Source organism: Mesoplodon bidens (assembly GCF_964165515.1).
Source record: "Mesoplodon bidens genome assembly, chromosome: 12".
NCBI classification, from domain to species: domain Eukaryota; kingdom Metazoa; phylum Chordata; class Mammalia; order Artiodactyla; family Ziphiidae; genus Mesoplodon; species Mesoplodon bidens.
Genome location: NC_138168.1, coordinates 40,148,914 through 40,169,664, shown reverse-complemented (window position 1 = coordinate 40,169,664; position 20,751 = coordinate 40,148,914). Strand labels below are relative to the sequence as shown.

At 35.5% G+C, this 20,751-nt stretch overlaps 1 protein-coding gene across 2 annotated transcripts in view; it reads left to right on the top strand.

Annotated features, from left to right (window-relative positions):
- Positions 1–20,751, top strand: part of HACE1 (HECT domain and ankyrin repeat containing E3 ubiquitin protein ligase 1) — a 97,685-nt gene that overhangs the window by 42,067 nt on the left and 34,867 nt on the right. For both annotated transcript variants that reach the window (XM_081251361.1, XM_081251360.1), the window contains 6 exons: positions 341–442; positions 1,447–1,553; positions 7,043–7,193; positions 13,096–13,430; positions 18,338–18,406; positions 18,653–18,740. In XM_081251361.1, the coding sequence (XP_081107487.1) occupies positions 341–442; positions 1,447–1,553; positions 7,043–7,193; positions 13,096–13,430; positions 18,338–18,406; positions 18,653–18,740 (852 nt within the window). The remainder of the gene's footprint in view (positions 1–340; positions 443–1,446; positions 1,554–7,042; positions 7,194–13,095; positions 13,431–18,337; positions 18,407–18,652; positions 18,741–20,751) is intronic.

Here is a 20,751-nt window from a genome sequence, read left to right as displayed (position 1 = left end):
AGCTGTTCTAGCAAATTATCAAACCTGAGAAGGAGGTCGTGGGAGTTCCTTACTTACAGCTGGTTAGTCAGAAGTATGGGTGACCTGGACTTGTGATTGGCTTTTGAAGTGGGGGGCACTTTTGTGGGACTGAACCCTACTGTGTGGTCTGCCCTAACTCTAGGCAGTTAGCATGATAATTGAATTAAATTGTAGGACACCCAGTCGGTATCCACAGAGAATTGGAGAATTGGTTGGTGTGGAAATCCCACATATTTGGTGTCAGACTTATATATAGAAGAAATGTTTTCCTTTAGGAGTTTTGTTTTTAAACCTAGATAATTTTAAATCTTGTTTTTAGGGTGGATATGGAGAGACTTGTGAAGTATTAATTCAGTATCACCCTAGGCTTTTCCAGACAATTATTCAAATGACACAGAATGAAGATCTCCGAGAAAACATGGTAATGTAATTGTGCTGGTAGCTGGTAAATGAACAAGCTTTTTTTTTTTTTTTAATTAACTTATTTATTTTTGGCTGCCATTGGGTCTTTGTTGCTGCGTGTGGGCTTTCTCTAGTTGTGGCGAGCGGGGGCTACTCTTTGGTGCGGTGCGCAGCCTTCTCATTGCGGTGGCTTCTCTTGTTGCGGACCACAAGCTCTAGGCATGTGGGCTTCAGTAGTTGTGGCATGCGGGCTCAGTAATTGTGGCTCGCGGGCTCTAGAGCTCAGGTTCAGTAATTGCGGCACACAGACTTAGTTGCTCCGTGGCATGTGGGATCTTCACGGACCAGGGCTTGAACCAGTGCCCTTGGCAGGAGGATTCTTAACCACTGCACCACCAGGGAAGCCCCTGAACAAGCTTTGTTCATGTTTGGTGTATATGGCATCTTACAAATGTGTTTATTGATTTTATTATTATAAATATTTAAGTAATTTGAATTGGCTTATCTGCATTATAGGTTAAGTATGAATTATATAAGAATTAATAAACTTTATGCTAATATTTGGCCCTATGAGTCTTCTGTCCTCTGTGCCTTTGATCTCTCCTTAAGATAATTAGAATATTTCCCATAGGTAGAGGAAAAGAATCTAAGGAGGAATATCATGTTACGATTAGTAATCACTAGTTTACTGAGCTCTGTATTTGTTAATAGTTCTACTCTTTGAATAATTACAGAGTTTTTTTCTTACATTTTTAGAAGTTTGGAGTTAATTTTCCATAAATAAACTTGGTGATTTCTGTTCTCTCTATTTATACTTTTTCACTGGGTGATTTTGAACAAACATTGTATGTCGTCTTATCTCTCTATAAGCTTTTGATTTTATGCAAGACCAAATAACTGTAAAGGACTTGGTTTCAGCTAATTGAGCTTTGGGTTACTTACTAAACTAATAGGTACTTAATTTCTTGACAAAGTTTAGTGGATTATTATGTAATCACATTTTTTTATTTGTAAAAAATTTAGTTACGGCAAGTTCTGGAGCATTTATCTCAGCAAAGTGAAAACCAGTATTTAAAGATTCTAACAAGCCTTGCTGAAGTTGCCACAACAAATGGTCATAAGTTGCTTAGGTAAGTGTTTCACAATATAAGCAAATCAGTAGGCAGCAATATCTGTCAGCTTTGTCACATTTTAGGCTTTTCTGGGAATAGTTTATTTTGTTGGTTATTTTGTTGATGTCTTTTGTCTATGTTAAGGTGTTCTAAACATTTGTTGAGTTATCACTGTTTGTTTTGTTTTAAAGGGTCAGGGCAATCAGCTATTCCTGAGGAGACTTTAGCTTGTCTAAAGAGACTAAAAATAGAGACTTACTTAAGTGGATTTGGGCTTATGTGTCTAGAATTTTAGAAAATGATTGCTTAGACTAGTCATGTAAGTAAAATGTTCATAAAAAAGAATCAAGAACGTAGTTTAGGAATCTTGATCAGTAATTTACAAAACTGGGTATAGGCTACTGTTCAGCCTTGCAGTATTACATCCTCATGCTTCTTTATAAAGTTTTCTCCCTGAACTGTCCCTCTCAGTTCAGTTCTTTATTTTTTCCAATTCTGTGGTTTTAATGGCTCATCACTAAGTCCATGAAGTTAATGCCTTTATATATTTTCCTGCACCTCCGCTTGTTTGTATGTGGTTAGTCACCCCAGTTAGGAGTAAACAGCCATTTAAAAATGGTTAATGTGTTATTTCTTAGCTTAAATTTGGCCCACTTCTGTTATGGATGCTTTCTTCCTTTGATTGGGTTTGCCAAAAAGTTTGTTTGGATTTTTCCGTAAGCTGGAAAAACCCAAATGAACTTTTTGACTAACCCATTAGTTTTCTTTTCATGTCAACTTTTAATACATTGACAGTATTAGAATAGGTCGTGGTCTTCTCTCACCTCTGTATGTGGAACTGGACTTTGTTCCTCCCAACTGTATGCTGCTTCTGTAAATCAGCTACATTGTCAAGTCCATTATGTTAGCCCTTTATTCCTGTCTTCCTTCATACTTTTCATATACTTCAGAGCAGAATCACACTCTGTACTGTTTGCTTAAAAGGCCCCTTACACTTCATGGTCCAAGATTACTTTCTTGTGTCTTTTTAGCTGTTAAGTCTTTCTTCAGCAGTCCTACTCAGTATGCCATTTGCTAATTTTTCTATTATTCTCTTTCTATTTTTGAGGCTACTTTAAACTTTGTCTATAAGATTCATTGAATTCCAGCTTTACATAATGCTCTCCTTTTATTAGTCATTTCTGTTAATCCATTTATATGATGAGGACTTTCTAAGACATACTGAGTAAAAAGCATGGGCTCTGGAGTCAGCTAGACTCAGATTTAATCCAGACATCACCATTTACTGTGTGACCCCAGCAAGTAACTTTTTGGAGTTTCCTTTCATCATCCACCCATCTATCCAATACATATTTTTGAGTGCCTGCTCTCCACTAGGCCATCTGCTAGATAACAGTGAGTAAAACAGACAAGATCTCACCCTACATTTAATTTACAGTCTAGTCAGGATTTTATTTCCTTGTTGGAAAATGATAGTAAATATCTTAATGAATTGTTGTAAGAATGAAATGATAAGGTTCTGTAAGCATAGTGCCAACCATTGTGTCTGGCGTGTAAGTAGAGATGATGATGATGCTGGTGATCATCATGGTTCTTTTTTAAATTCCTCATAATACCTTTAACCTGTTTTCCTACATTAGAAAACTTGTTTTTTCTACTTAAATCTCTGCCCTATTTTCTGCTTTTCCTAATAATCGGAAAGCATTTATGTTTCTATGTTTTTATTTTAAGTTCACCTTTAATATGTACTTAAGCAGGTTCTAATAAGCTAAAGAACATTCAGATACATTATTTCCTTTAAACCTCACAGTGACTTTGTGATTTAGATATTATCTCCATTTTATATATAAGAAGATTGAAGTTCAGTGATTTGCTAGGCTAGAAGAACCAGGATTTCCATCCTTACTAATTGATAAAGAGCAGATCCTGGGCTCCAATTTAGCTCTTAAAAATGATAGGGATGTTGGTGGGACAGGAGAAACAGGGTAGGAAAGAGGGATCCATGCCAGAACAAGTTTTAAACTTACCTTGCTAGATTTACTGCCTCATCATTTACAATGATACCTGTCAAACGTCTTATAGAGTATGTTATTATGGCCAATTTACATCTCTGTAAACATCTCTTCGTTGGGATTGGTAACGAGTATTGGTTATTAGTATTGTGTTAGAATTTACTGTATTGGTACCATCTTGGAAAAACCTAGTCTTCCCGCTGCGTTTCTTCTTTACTCTCACACGACTACCACACCCACAACACTTTGGAAACCAGAGGTGGGAGTTTTTATTCCCCACACCAAGCAATTCTTCGACACCAGCCGGGTGTCCTACAGTTTACCTCAGTTCTGCCTAGAGATGGCATCAGATCCCACAGGTTAAGGGCTCAGTCCTAGGAGACTGTCCCCCACCACAGATGCCACTTGGAATTAGTGGATCCCCAGATTACCCACAACTTTTGTTATTGACTACAGATCAGAGGTTTTCATGACCTCCTTCCCTTTGGATTCAGTTATTTCCTAGAGCAGGTCACAGAATTCAGGGAAACACTTACTTTTGTTTACCAGTTTTTTAAAGAATATGATAAAGGATATTGATGAACAACCAGATGAATAGATACATAGGATGAGGTCTGGGAGGGTCCATAGTACAGGAGCTTCTGTCCCCATAGAGTTGGGGAATATCACTCTCCCAGTTTGTGGATGTGTTCGTCAACTTGGAAGCTCCCTGAACCCCCCATATTTTTGTTTTTTATATGGAGGTTTCATCACATGGGTGTGTTGATCATTAACTCCATTTCCAGCCCCTACCCTTCTCTGGATAATGGGGGATAAGGCTGAAAATTCCAATCCTCTAGTCATTGCTTGGTCTTTCTGGTGACCAGCCCCCATCCAAAAGCCCCCTAAGAGTTGCCTCATTAGAATAAAAGCTACTGCTATCACCCAGGAAATTCCCAGGGATTTAGGAGCTCTGTGTCAGGAACCAAGGTCAGAGACCCAATATGAGAACAGAAGGTGCTCCTAGTGCACTTACCACTTCAGAAATTACAGGGGTTTTAGGAGCTCTGTGCCAGGAAAAGGGGTGGGGGCAGAAAACATATTTTTTCTGTTATCTCACAGCTACCAAAGTAGATTGTTAAGAGGACCTCAAATACAAATCATTCCCCCCTGCCAATTTAGTGTAATGGTACTTTTGCAGGTTGTCTTTCTTTTGTTCATTTGTCAATCATTTTATGTTTCTTAACCCACAATGTGATGTAATTTTGGCCACTTATTTTAATAGATATTTTAGTTAAGAAAATAATTCAAATACATATTAAGTAGTGACGATTGAGGTGTTATTTAGCATACTTTGGGAAAAATGGATAGCCTTTTGTCTAAGTGATTCTAGGAATATTTGCTGAAGATAATAAATATTTACTGAGGGCCCTGTTGCACATAGTGTTGTTTTTCACTAAATAACTGAGTTATCTTGCTTCCTATATATTTATGATTGAAGGTAAAGATAGTTACCAATGTGCAAATGAAAAGAGAATTTACAGCTATTTGCTAAGTAAGACACTGAATGAAAGTATAATCTTATATTAACAAAGGTAAGTACACTGACAGGGCTTTGAATTAGGAAACTGATTTCTAAAGTTTTATTTTGGGACCTAGTGGCTTGGGAAGAAATTATCATTTTGTGATGAGCTGGAGCAGTTTGTGATGAAGTTTGGATTTTATGATCTTTTCGTATAATATGAAAGAGATATTTCACTGGTTGGAAAGTGAAAAATGACATTTTTTGGATCAGTGACTCTACTTGGAAGAAGTTTAAACTGGGTAAAGTAATATTAATATAGTCTAATAATCTTATATTAGACTATATTAATAATTGATGATGTTCGGACTCCACTGTATAAGAGAATACTTCTTACCTTAAGATAACTCATGAAGTTCCCTAAATCAGGTACTTAAAACAAATATTTATATATATGGTAATTTCACAGAGGAAAATTAAATTCACATCTTTCTCATAGAAGAATTTGAGAGTCATTGGAGTTAACTTTTCCAATAGCTGCAACACAATAAAAGAAGGAAATAGTTTCAACCAAACTGCATTTCTCTTTTGTCAGTCTCAACAATCTTATTATATAGAATTAAAAACAACTTTGTAAAGGCAAATATGTAAAAATCAGTGCGAGTTAAACTAATGATTCTATACACATTTGATTCAAAGTTAGTAAAACAAAGAAAAAGTTTTGCTAATGTGTTGTAGCTATCCCAGTCAAATACAGTATGGATAGCAATAGCTATTGTATTTTACTAACACTTGTAACTGATAGCTAATTTTTATGTATTGTTTTTAACAATTTAATAATTTTTAGAATGAGAAAATAACATGAATGTTGAAGTAAAAATGTCAGGAAATTTTGGTTCAGTTGTCACCAGAATAGAAAATACTCTGATTTTTCATTTATCAAATCCGAATACTTAGAATAGGCATTTGCTGTTTCCACATAACTAATCATTATTGTTTTTCATGTTAGAGGATACCTAAAAATACCATAGAGGAAGATTTTAATGAACTGAGGAAGACAGAGTAAGCTTTGATGATTAAACTTACGCAAAGGCAGTCATATCATTCTGCCCAAATGTCATGCAACTCTTTACTCTGCTTTTGTGTAACCATTGTAATACAAGATAACTGACGTTGGAGGTTTCAAAACAAAACCACCCCTGGAAAACAACAACAAGTTTTTTTTTAAGATCTATCATTAGATTTAATACACATTTACCCTAACTCCTACAGTTTCTCTGTGGAAGAGTAATGATTGATATTCATGATGATGATGAACAATCCCCAGGCACTGGGATTTTGAAGGGCTTTTTGATTAGTCAGAGAAAGTTTATATTATATTTAATATGGTTTAGTATTAATTGGATCAGTCTTTTTCATAGTAGGATGTATTTCCCTTATTTATATACAGTCATAAGACAACCCATTATATGGAGAACCACCCTGATACAGATAGTAACTTTAAGATTATTCAATTTGTACATGTTCTGTATGTGAACAATTGGTTACTGTTCTGGGATGGATTAGGGAAAATGGGGTTATGGATAGAATAGTAGAGTTCAGCCTCTACAATTCAGTTGTGGGTTGGCCTAAGATCATAATCAACATTCCTACTGTTGTTTCTCAAATGTTCTCAGAGTTCTAAAGAATTAGTTTAATTTATAAATATACTGTTCTATACTGGTGATTTTCTTCATATTTTATGCTTTGATCATTGGCTATATTCTAGTTACTTAAAAGTAAATAAATCATTCACATGCAATCCAAATAATGTACATTTGCTAACTTCCTGGTAAACAAAACATTCCATCCCATTATCATGACAGGAAAGAAATTTTATTTGTTAAATTATGAAACAGATGGTAAATGTAATGAAAATGTTTTAAAATAAGTATTTTAAGATGTAATTTGTTTTATTCCATCTAATCTGTTCATATTTTAATTTTTATTTTCAGCATATCTAGTAATTATGATGCTCAAATGAAGAGCTTTTTAAGGATTGTGAGGATATTTTGTCATGTCTTTCGAATTGGTCCATCCTCTCCCAGTAATGGAATCGATATGGGCTACAATGGGAATAAAACTCCAAGAAGCCAGGTGTTCAAGGTCAGAAAAATATATGATGTTGTTAGGAAGATAGATGTAAAAGAGATGAATTTGACAAAGCATATATTCATTAATTGGAAACCTCATAAACAGGATGTAAATTTGGCTTATACCAGTGATTGACACTTTGTAAACTAAGACCTTTTTCCTTTCATCTCTGTCTAATCAGCAGCAAGTCTCATTTGGGGAGCTTTCTATGTTTTTCTTACAAGTAAAATTTTAATTTCAGTAGTGTTTTATTCTAAGGGTAAAGGTATTTAATGTTTAAATATAATTAAATCTACTTTTTAAAATTGGATAATAGGTCCTAAATGCAGCCATCACGATTTTTAAAAAATAGTTCTTCTTCAGAAAGAAAGAAGACATCCAGTTTTTATTTAGGATTTATTATCGTTTGCGTTATGTGTGTGTCTGTGTTTGTTTTTTTAAAAATAAGTTTACTTTCATTTATTGGGTTTATTAACAATTCCTTGGGTAACTTCAAGGAAGAAACATTGAGGTATTTTCTTAATGTATTTTGTATTGCTTCAGCTGCTGCTTCTTTACAAGCACATTTATGAATGGAATCCTTGGAAGAAAGATTTCCAAGGCAGTGTAACCATGTCAAATTACAATTTTGTGAAGTAAGCAAAATGTACATGACTATAATTGCTATTGTTAATAAATGTACATGACTATAATTGCTGTTAATGCTTTTTTATGGCATTATATTTTCAAATAACTCAGATTTTGGACAAATGTGTAATTTAATAATTGTTTTCATTTTTTTTTTTAAAAGGTAATTTATCTGGAGAGCTTTTCATAGTATAAAATTAGCTTTTGGGTTCATGAAAAATCATAAACAGTCTTTTGGGTATAAATATAGGTTGTCTATCCAAAAGGTGACATAAATGTTTTTATGTGCCACATCCTCAAAAACGAGTTGTGATTGACAGCTTTACTTATCTATAAAATTTGAAGTTATATAAAGTTAAATTAATGATGTATGCTAAATGATTCTATTCTTACATGGAAAGTTTTTGGCAGACACAAATAAATGGTTTGCAAGCATTTTGACACTAGTCAATTCTTTAATACCTGGAATAGGTATGATAACCTTTTAGAATAGGTATGTATCAGTTTCTGTGCATCTGTTCGTCTGCTTCAGGCTCTTTTTTTTTTTTACATTGGTGCAGGAGTGTTCAGCCACACATGTGCATGCTTCTCCCTCCCCCTGCAGTCGTGCGCGCAAGTGTGTGTGTGTGTGTGTGTATGTGTGTCTTTTTTTTCCTTCTTTTTTTCCCCTATTGTGCCATCTCCTGGAAGAAGGAAGTTATGCATCTTCTTGTAATTCAGATTTTAGCTTTTCAACGTACCACTTCCTTTAATACTAGTTAGAAGTGATAACTTCCTGTTTTTGTAAAATTTGAATTTGAATTATTGATCCTCTGTTTTGTTAGTGCTGTTTTAAGTGAGTTTCACTGCTCAAACATTCATATTACAGGAAGTTGTTCTTAATGTGTTCTAATATGACTCATGCAGTTTCTTACTGAAACTTCCCCTGATTTATTTTTCTACTTGTCCTTCTACTCATTTATAATGATGAATGAAAGTCAAATCAGGTATACATATGGTCACTATTGACAAATTGAGTATATATTATATTTATTATTGTCTTTTTTTGTTAAAATTTCAATTTGCTACTTGTTGCTAATGATATCAGAAAATACTTACGTGCTAAGTAACCTCTTTATAGGCGTTTAGTGCTTGATTTAAATGTTATTTTTCTATCTAGCCAGTCAGTACAGATAAAACAGGGTAGAAAACAATATTATTGCTTTTCTTTTAGCTTTTCTTTTAGCTTTTCTTTTATGGAATCCAGACTCTTTGTTTTCATTGTTATATATCAATGATATATATAATATATAAAGTTCTTTCCTTCTCTTTTATTTCATTTGTTAGTATCTTTATTTCTCTTTTTAAGGTTTTTTTTTTTCCTGTATCATTGACAACTGCCTTTGTCTCTGAGCACTTATTTTCTCTTAAATTTTGACCTTTCAGTTTGCTAAAACATTTTTGTTGCAAACCCAGCCAGTTTTTTAAAACATTGTTGCTCTTAAGGAACTGATTAATCTCTTTCTAATTTTATGAATTAAATGTGGACTCTTTGGAGGATGGCAAAATGATCTGCCCTCCCACTTACAAGGATAAAAATAGAAACTACACTGTCATCCATGTATTTAAAGTCTTCTTTTCATTTTGGGATGATTGAAGTTGTAAAAATCTGAACCATCTGGTGAGTTGCTGCAATTTTAGATTGGAAATACCATTTTAATTTTTACCACATTTTGTCTATGGTAGCAATTGATCCCTACTTTCTATTTCATTAACTAGTTACTATGTCACTTTATTGTTGGGGTTAGCTAATGGGTTTTCCATTAAGAATGAGTGGGTTTATAGGCCATGTGTTTGTAGTAGGTTTGTTTAACATCCTGTTATTAGTTTCCTGATTTATCTTAGAAGCCCTTTAAGTTAATCTTAACACTTAGCCCTTCTTTCAGTGTTAAGAGATTTTTATCTAGAGCCTTGTGAACTTTGGAACATCTGAAGGAGAAAGTAGTTCTGGTTATAGAAGTAGGGTGAGCATGGGGAAGAGAGTTTAGGCTTCTTGAATCTTGATATGCTCTTTTTTTGTGAGTAGTAAGCTGTGACTATTAACAGTTTCCTAGAATTATAGTTGGAAATTTGGAAGCCAAGAAAGATTGAGAAACTTTTAACTTGAAGATCTTATCTTTTGGATCGTGGCATTTGACATTATCGAGTTGAGAACAGTCCTATTAACAGAGAATTTCACGTTGCTATTAATAAGTTTAAGTTAGTAATGCTGTCCTGTCAAATTTGTATCTCATTTGACACATGGATCTTGAAATTTTTTAAATTGTCCAACAAGTTTGGGATTTTTATATATTATAGCTTTGACTTGTTAACTTGAAATGTTTTGAAAATCATGTATGCTTGTCAAATCGTTGTTATAGGTAGAATATAATTCTGTGGTGAAGATCACTCAATAATAAGAAATGAAGTAATACTTTCATAGTGCCAAGAAGCCTAATATTTTCCATAGTCATTGACTCATTTTTCTGTAACGGTTAATATGTACGGTACTTTGTATTGATGTTTTTTAATCATTATTATGTATGAGTATAAAAAGTCTCATAGATATGGTTTGCAATGGTTAATTTTTAAAATTTATTTTAACCCTTTCTGTCTGTGACTGCTACTACAGTTAGAAATTAAAGTTATTTTCACAGTATTCTTTTTGTTATTGAGGAATGAATTTTCGGAACAAGTCTTCAAAGGGACAACTCCCTAGGTAAAAATGCTTTAAGGTTGGGATTTAGTTTTAGTGCATGTGTGAATGAAGAAATAAACAGTGGGAAAAAGAGAAAACTAAAGAAAAGCCCAAGATGATTTACTACTTCTTTTTTTCCCTCATTCTCTTTTAATCTTTGCTGTGCTACTTTATTGAAAACTCTTTCTAGCTTTTCTCGGTATCTTTATTGTCACTAACATTTTTACACAGATCTGGCTTTTTTTGGATATTATTTCTGGAATTATTCAGAATTCACCTTTCATTTTTGCAGGTTGTCAGTATTTGAGAATAGGATGATCGTAGTTCAGGCTCAGTGCTCTCATCCACGTGAGGAGCAGGTATCACTTCCAGCCTTAGCCTTCATCTCTATCTAGTGTGGGGATTTTCTAGGCTTTAGTCCTTCTCACTTAGAGGCCAATTATTCCTTTTTTCCTTTTGTTTCAAGCAGTTTTTCATCACCGCCTGTTCTTTCTTTTTTGGAAGTTCATTTTTTGATGTGAAGCTAAATAGTTTTGCTGACATAAGAAGTTCTTTTCATCTTTTATAGCAGGGTTTAATGTTTTTCTCATGAAGAGAGACTGTAGACCCAAACTTGGATCATGATTAAAATTAAGACATTTGCAGTGAAGGTACCATGTCAGTGTTGATGGCAGCTGGTGCTTCTTGCCCTTCTTTTAAGCAGTTCAGGGACCCTTTAAAAAGTTAGGCATCCAACTGCTGTGACTAACCATGGAAAAGCCTTCTTTGTGCAGGAGAAGGGTGTTCATTTCAACCTCAGAAAGGGTTTCTCAGAAATTAGTTTCTCACTTTGCTTACCTGTTTACCTAGGCTGTACTAACTGAATATTTGTTGAATGAGTAAACTGGTTTTTTGTTGATGGTGGTAGGGTTTTTTCCTTCTTGCTTTTTGGTTTAATTTTTAAGTGAAGACTTAGGGGTGATTTAATTGTTTGCAAATTCAATAAGTAGATTATTCTCAAATAGAGAGTGTCTGGAAATCTGAAGAAAGGCTGACGATAACAGCAGGGGGATTTATTAGATAATAATTGTAAAGAATTGCTTGGCAGAACAGGTTATTTAAACATTTCCTAAAGTTCCAAATATGGTTGTATAATCTCTTTACATAGTGGTCTTTAAAAGTAAGATTGTTTCTTTTAGTTGAAATATTTAGGGTGGGTCTTTCAGAAGCACGTCTAGTTTGTAGTGTTCTGTGATCATATAAGAATCAAAAGGTAAGATTAACTTTTTATTCATTTGTAGAAAGACAATTTATCAGTCTCAATAGGAATACTTAGAATAGTGTAGGAATGGAAGACCATTAAACCACTATCCCCCCTGCTCCCTTGTGCCTTCACTGTTCATCTTTATTTGGGATTAAAAAATGTTCTAGCAGGTCTTTCTTCCCCCCAGCTTTACTGAGCTGTAACTGTTACATAGGGTTGAGTAACTTTAAGGTATACAGTGTGATGATTTGATACAAGTATATTTTGCAAAATGTTTAGTACAGTAAGGTTAGGTAACACATCCTTCACCTCACATAATTACCACTTTGTTGCTGTTGCTGTGGTGAGAACATTAAAGCTTTACTCTCATAGCACCTTTCAAGTGTACAATACAGTATTGTTAACTATAGTGACAATGCTGTACATTAGATCCCCAGTAGCATGTCTTTTAATAGTAGTTGGGCATTTATATTTCTCCTTGTGTTAAAAACTGCTGTTTACTAGAGATGATATGTATATTTCAATTTTCTCTAGTACTTAGTCCTGTTATAGCATTTGTGATCACATAATATTTTAAAGATAAAATTTCATTTGCTGTTAATTTACAAAAGACATTTCATTATTCTCAAAAGGAATATTTTAAATAGTATAGAAATAAGAAACTTTTTACTCCTATGTGTTCCTTTTTTATTAAGCTGTTAATCTTTACTTTGAATTATGGATTTGCTAGCCAATATTTGATAGTTTCTAGTTATTAGAGATGGATTGTGTGTGGTTGGGTATGCGTGTATATGTGTGTGTGTATGTGTGCATGTAAATATCACGTCATATTTTAAAGTTTCTCATAAATTTTCAAAATCTCAGAGATTCCATGTAAAGCAAAGAGTGCAGTAAACTAAGTTTATTAAGCTCTTTATGAATTCTCATTTTTTTAAATTGAAAAACAACATAATTAAAAATAGTTGACACATCAATACAGTAAAGTTTAGGGGGATTGTATTCATAAAAGTAATGTATGGTTTAAAACTAAATATTTGAAAAATTTTAAAAGAAGAAATATTATACATTTTTTTGTTAGAGTTTAATTTTCCTTTTTTATTCTAAGGAATAAATAAATGCAAATTAAGTTTTTGCTATAAATGAAGAAATTGTCATTTATATGAGGTTTATGTTTTTGTTACTTACCTTTAGGCATTGCTGACACATAAACTTGGGAAAATAAAAGTATCTAGAGTAAATATTCTCTTCTATAATATTTGTCTGAGTGGGTTTTTTATCCTGCAGTTTAAGAATGATGTTTTAAAAAAACACTTTTCTTTTTTTCTTAGCCTCTTGAATTGCTTTGGCACTCATTAGATGAATGGCTAGTTTTAATAGCTACAGAATTAATGAAAAACAAAAAGGACTCAACGGATATCACTTCTATTTTACTGAAACAAAAAGGCCAAGATCAAGATGGTACTTCCATTCCTGCATTTGAACCTCCAGGACCTGGGAGCTATGAAAATCTATCCACTGGCACAGGGGAATCTAAACCAGATGCTCTTGGAGGGAAACAGGAAGCCAGTGCAGACTGCCAGGATGTTATTTCTATGACAGCTAACCGGCTAAGTGCTGTCATTCAAGCTTTTTACATGTGCTGTTCTTGTCAGATGCCTCCAGGGTAAGAAGGTTTCTGCTTGTTTTGTGTGCTGATCTCTGCCTGTCAATAACCAATGTTGTGGCTGGAGCAGCCCTTGTGGTTCTTATTATGATTGCAAGACACCCTTCAGCAATAACCATCAGGAAACTTTGGGAAAAAAAAAAGGTTTATTACTTACAGGACGTGGAAATTACATGACACACCTGGGGCCACACAGCAAGGTTGCCAGTAGAAAGAAAGCTCGAGGGCCTGGGGTTCTCTTTTTATTGGAGTTGAAGGTAGAGGCCTAGGGTTTTGAAAGCTCACTCTTTATTGGTGAATTTAAAACATGAGAGCGGGAATTTGAAGCATGAGAAGAGAAAACACAAGTGGCTCAAATGGTCAGTTATTGAAATCAACCAAGATCTCTAAAACAAAGGAGCTTGGAGATGGAGGGGTGGGTCTTTATCTAGTTGTGGGCCTGGCATTATGTTTATTCGAGATAGCCATCTTTGAAGCGGATGCCTCTTTGAAGTGGATAAAGTGGAGGCAATCTGCTAGATTTTCCTGGTTTGCAGTCTGAATGTATCTGGTGATTTTTCTGAGTGGCCCATATAGCAACAGGCACAAAGATTGTCCATATATGAGCTGTTGTTGTTGTTTCTCTGAATTTTACATCAAGTTGTCCTACTTTATATTGTATGGATTTGGAAAAGGAGCAGTTTTAGTTCTCAGTGATTCCAAGTGAGAAGGGTGGGAGAAAAATTGGAAACATTAATTTGGAGAATTGTCGCTGATATTGGAGGAAGTGAAAATTCAGCATCCAGTCCAGTTTACAGGTAGAAAAAGAAAACCTCAAAGACAGTTAACAGGACTAGAATCTGATATCCACAAGAGTGCTTCCTTATAGTATAATTTTTCAGTGTGGTACAAGACATGTTTACTAAGAGAACCAAATTTATCATTAGTTCCTCTGTAATAGAAAGCCAAAAGTGGATAAACCTATATTTAGTAATTAATGTTTCAATATCTTACCTTATTTGTAAATGACCTAGATATTCAGTAAATTTTCCATCATTTAATTTAACTTAGCAAAACTCTGAAGTTTTTAAGTTACCAAAGAGATTTGGGAAACTCTTTTTAAGTAGACATACCATAAAACATAGCTATTGCTGAAAAGTTCACCTAAACTCTTACTCCACTTACATCTGGTTAAATCACTTGTTCTTAACAATTATGTTTAGATTATTCATGAAAGTCTCATTAGGCATTAGACAAAATTGGCTGTCATCCCAAGCTATTTTTCTTGCTAACAAATTGTGTAACCTAGATAATATGAACTTATTTGAATTGTAAACCCAAGTAGAATAAAAGCTGCATGTCTGTATTATATCTAATGTTGATAAATCTGAGATATGCCTTTTTAAATTAAACCAACAAGTTTAAACTATCTTTTATTTACAGAAGATTATCCCAGATCACATGAACTTGAAAAATGTTAGGGTTAATTTCTCTATTACTGAGTTTTAGGAATACTTAATTCATAGTATTTATTTTTAAGCCAATTAAATACAGCTCTTTTATAAATTAATTTTGGCAATACCATCCAGAGGTAGAGAGAAAAAAAAATCACTTGCATATAACATACATCTGTATAGACATACGTAAACATGCAGCCAGACACAGAGACCCTATAGCTTCCATTCTAAAATTTTAGCTGTGGATCAGGTACAACAATATACAACTTACTAGTTTACAGACTACCTCTGAGTCCAAATTGTGTCTGGCAGATGGAACAAGTTAAGGTTACCTGCTCCGGTGGTTAAAGCTTTTTACAAATATTTGTGGAGGAGACTTTTAAGATTTGTATTTGTCTTTGACAAGTTATCTTAAGGAGGGTGTGGACTAGATTTTGGGTAAGAGGTTTTACAACAGTTTATATTTTAAACGGCCTCTTTCCCTTTTTCTTTTTCCTTCAGGCTCAGGTGATTGTGGGCAGAGTTTTAGTTACCTCCTAGGGTATTTGTATTTCAAAAACATGGTAAGACTTACATCTTAAGGGACAGAGAAGGAATGTAAGTTTCCTCCTAGGATTTTTAGTGCCTTTTGGATGGTTTTGGCAGTCCCAATAAAATGTAGTAGGGCCAACCTGTAATTAGAGGGAGTGTCCTGTAAAAATAATTCCCTGGACTCAGGGTCAAATGGGGCTTCTCCAGGGTTGGAAATGAAGAGGGGTCACTTGGGTCACTATGGTCATGGAAATGATAAACCCATTGGACCATGCCAGTTTTGCACAGCAGGAGATGGGCCTCATCGTAATGTTTTCCATTCACACTGAGCCTTAGCAGTATGGAAGAGTCGGCATGGTGCCAGGCATTAAATATCCAAGTGAGGAGAGGAGGTGCCCTGGTATGAATATTGGTGGCTCTGGGTGCTTTTGCCTTCTCATATCCATTTTTTTCACTCACTTAGAGGCCTTGCTAACCCTGTCACCTTTTGCCTTGGTGGCAGGGATGCCTTGTGAGGCGTTTTTCTTAGTTCTGCCCTGTTCAGGGGAAAGCAGAAAGGGGCTCAGCATCTGTGATCTCTTGGAGGAAACAAGATGGATCTTTAAGAAAGTTATGGATTTTAGGGTCTTTAGAGATACTGACCAGTTGATGCATTTTGGTGGTCGCAACAATTTAGAGCTCATTCTAAACAAACAAGAAAACCTGCAGTAGTCCGCTCCCTTCTCCTCTTCCTGTTGCATAAGATCTTTGAGAAGGGTTTGAATATCAGTTAAGGAGTGGTTTTTGAACTCAGTTTCTACTTCTTGTTTTTTTCCTGTTACCTTAATCTTATGTGTTGTTATTGGAAAATTTTAGATGACGTCATTGTGAGCCCCTTTGTAGGTGGCTGCTTTCCTTTCCAGGGGTCCCAAGAGAATACTCCAGGATTGTGGTCGGTCTCTATTAGCACCAGATACTCAGGCTCTTTGGGAAAAGCCCCCAGGCTTTTGGAATGTATTGGGTTGGCCAAAAAGTTCATTCGGTTTTAAGTAAAAATAAAAGACACATTTTTCATTTTCACCAAGAACGTTATTGAACAACGTATTCATTAACCAAACGAAGTTTTTGGCCAACCCAATAATATCAAATTCTTGGCATGTTAGTATGCATAGCATTGAATAATGCCCAGGAAGCGACCAAGGAGTTTTGCATTTATCAAAGAGCCGGTGTACCTCCTCAGCGTTCTTAGGAAGCACTGGCGCTTCATTTTTTAGTAGCGTTATACCAGGGATTGGACCCAATATCCCATTGGGTTAGTGGACGAAGAGTGACAGTAGTGAGTGAAGTGGTGACACAGACCATAGGCCTCTGGTGTATTTTCCCTCAGGTGGGGCCATTGGTTTCCATTGTGAGGCTATTTTACTCTGCTAGGTTAGGACACTTAGTCTAGGCACAACATACTGACACCGTGGTTACAGACCTACGGGAATCTTCTCGTGCCTTTAGCCCAGAGCCTTTCCTTGGTTGCTGTCCAATTCACTCTCCTTAGCTCTCCTTGGCCTTGAGGCGAAGAGGATCCTCACACACATTAATAGTCATTCAAGGCCTTTATAATTAGCGGTCTCATCGTCTCATTAGACCATATATGGCTTGATCATACTGCTCTGAGGAGATTGTTGGCAGCTGTGACCTTTCGGGTTGGATGTCTCAGGCAACACATGACAGGGGCAGTACGCAAAAGCACGTTGCTGCAAGGCAGATCCCCAGCAAGTGGTGCTCCTTTCCCAGATGATGTTACCTACCTTAGTTAGGTGGTAGTAAGCAAGCTGCAGCTAAAGGGCATTCCTCTTGGTTTACTGCAGGACGGTCATGCAATCCTGCTGAGTACGCCAATTGTTTTGTGTGCCAGTCTCCGCCTATCAATAACCAATGTCGTGGCCGGACTGGCCCTTGTGGTTCTTCGTATGATTACAGGATGTCCTTCAGCAATAACCATTGAAAACTTCGGGGGAAAAAGTTTTTTTACTTATAGGACCTGGAAATTACATGGCACACCTGGGGGCCACACAGTGAGGTCATCAAGGGGGAGTGGGGGGCGGAGAGAGAGAAAGAGGGAAAGAGCACACACAAGCCTGGGGTCGAGGGCAGGGGACTGGGGTTTCGAGGGCTCACTATTGGTGAATTTAAACGTAAGAGTGGGAGTATAAAGTATGAGAAGAGAAAAAAACAAGTAGCCCAAATGGTCACTTATCAAAATTAACCAAGATTTCTGAAACAAAGGAGCCTCCGTGGGAGGCATCCTGGCTCTTTATCTAGTTGTGGGCCTGGCATTGTGTTTATTCGAGATAGCCATCTTTGAAGTGGATACTTCACCAATCAAACCTTAAGTCAGGCACTTGCATTACAGAGTAGAGAAAACCCAGTTATCTGGGCTTACGATAGGTGCTTATTATTTCCTTTTCTGATAGATGAAGAAAAGCTATAATTTTTTTATAATTGCAGAAATAACAAATAATACTTTGCTGTTTTTGGTTGTTTTCTGATCTTTAGGATACTCATTGAACTGATCTGGAATTAGTACAGAATATTTGAGTTTTAAGCATCATTTATGTTATTAACATGTAGGATGGTGAATGTCACTTTCTATAGGATCATTTAACTATGTATTGGAAACATATAGACAGAGATGCTTAAAATTTCAGGGTTTTTAAAAAGTCACTTGTTTATATCATCTGTTAATGATAAGTTATTTTATATATATATCTGAGTGTGTATATATATATTTATTTATTTGTTTATTTATTTCATATTATAAATTGACTAGGCATGCCTCAGATTCCATAAAGACAATCCAAACCCCATTTTTTGTGTGTGTAGAAACCAGTCCAATTCAACGCATAGTCACGTTTGCCATATCACCAACTTTGGTCTGTGTGTTCTGATTGTTTTTTACCCCCACAGAATGACTTCACCCCGTTTCATTGAATTTGTCTGCAAACATGATGAAGTTTTAAAATGCTTTGTTAACAGGTAAAGCTTTCTTGGTTTCATGGATTACCTTTGTAGCCTTTTCTTTCTTTTCTTACAGTTTTTATCTCAACAGAAAAAATGTTACTTCTGTTACTATTCAAAAAATGCTCAGTGACAAGTACAAGTATAGTAGGTGTGGATTAATATGTATTTTTATTCTGTTTCAATATCTGTATATCTAAATTTGCATGTCACTTAATGCTACTCATCCTTCCCATCCATGTAAACAATGTGTTTTTCTTTTAGGAATCCCAAGATTATATTTGACCACTTTCACTTCCTCCTTGAATGTCCTGAACTGATGTCAAGATTCATGCATATCATAAAAGCACAGGTAGTGCTTTTTTTAATCTTGTTTTTAGAATGTCTAATGAATACTGTTCAGCTAATTTGAATACTGTTCAGTAATTATTATACTTGAGACCATCTGCTGTAAGTGGAGTGACATTACCTTATTCTTTACTTTAGTATGTGGAGTTACATTAGTATGTTACTTTTGTATGAGGAGTAACTTTAAGAAATGTGCATTGAGTGCCTACTATGTGCAAAGACAACATGTTGCCACATTGCTGAAATGGAACACTAGTCCTATAAGGCTGATGGTCCTTGGGGATTTTATCCCCAAATACATTTGGGAAATATAACACATGCCCTGTTGGAGATTAATAAAGCATATCAGCAGCTTGCTAAAGGCTTTGAGAAGCCCTTTGGTAAAAATAATGATTTAGCTTTATTAGTCTTCCAAACTTAATTGACCTGAGAGCTTTCCCCGATGAGGGTTCATTCCGTATATCTCATGTTTCATGAAACATGCTTGGGAAAAGCTTGTTTTGCTACTTAGCAGCTATGTGGCTTGGGGCATATTTCTAACATCCTTGAGCCTTGGGTTCTTCATCTATAAAACAGAGATAATGACACCAACCTCATAAAACCTCCATGGTGAAGACTAAGTTTTAAATAGTGACTTGTATATATGTTCAATAATTGGTAGTTGTTTTGGAGATAGAAAGGATATGTTCTGTCTCCAAGGGGATCTTAATTCAGTCTAGCAGGGGAGATAATAAATGTACCCGTAAAATACAGTAATTACAGTATGACCTGATTCTTTAGGAGTTTAAGGGAGGAAGAGCTTGCTTTTGGCTGCTGTAGTCAAGGGAGATTTCAAAGAGGAGGTGGATTTTAATCTAAAAAGCATGCAAAATTTTGAAAGGAGTAAATGGGGAAGATGAACATTCTAGCCAAGATATGGGTCAGGACATATAGATGGAAAAGTGTATTAAAATACAGTGGGTTAAAGCAGAAATTTTGTGTAGGTGAGGAATGAGATATAATTCTGGGAAGGTAGATTAGGGTTATACTGTATGGAACCTTGATTGCCAGATTGCAGACTCTCCATTTGCTAGGCTGTCAGAAGCCACTAATAATTTTAGGAGAATGACATGATCCTGCAAAGTTTTAGGAAATAATTTGTCTGAAATGTAGGCTAGACTGGAGGTAATGGTTTGGTTAGTAGTCATAAGATAAAGGCTATAGGTATTTTAAATTGTCTTCAGGGACACTGATCCTTTTTAGAAATTAAAGAAAGCTAAGAACTGATCTTTATAAAATTAGACACATGTATATAGGTCTCCTTTGGCATCTGTTTAATAATGATGATGTAAAAGACAAGGTAGCAGTAATAACTTGCATTTATTGAATGCTAACTTTATGTCAGGTTCCATACATTTTTTCACATAGATTATTTTATTTTTGTAACAATCATGTGAGATAGGTACTCTTTTACTGAAGCTGGAGAGGTTAAGCAACTTGTTTAAGTCATTCAGCTACTAAGTGGGGGCACCAGAATTTAAAAGTCCATCTGGTTCTTAAGTTCATTTTCTTAATCTACACTAAATTACTCCATTCTAGGGTAAATGAGATTATAGGTGAAAGAAGCTTTTAGTTTTTGAAAGAGGTAGTTTGCTATATTTAATACTATCTCTGCTTTTCACTTCCTTTTCCCTCTTCCCTTCCTGTATTCACTCAAAAAGCATCTGCGTTAGCTATCCACCTTTTTGACCCACAGAGGGGGTTTTGTTGCCTGACCAGTGCGGGTGTCCACATGCATAGTGGTGGCCCAGTCAGGAGTTTGGACGTGCTAAGGAGGGTGTTTGTGTAGAAGAGGAGCTCAGCACGGAGTATGTGAGTTGGCACGGTATATGGAGGATGTCCAGTGTTCAGGGTGGTGACAGTTGCTCAGAGTAATTTGACAAAGCTTGAGTGGGGTATAGGGTATCTATGCAGTGAATGGTCCATGTCAGTGACAGAAGATTGATTATATATGAGGTGGGGCAGTTGATTGAATA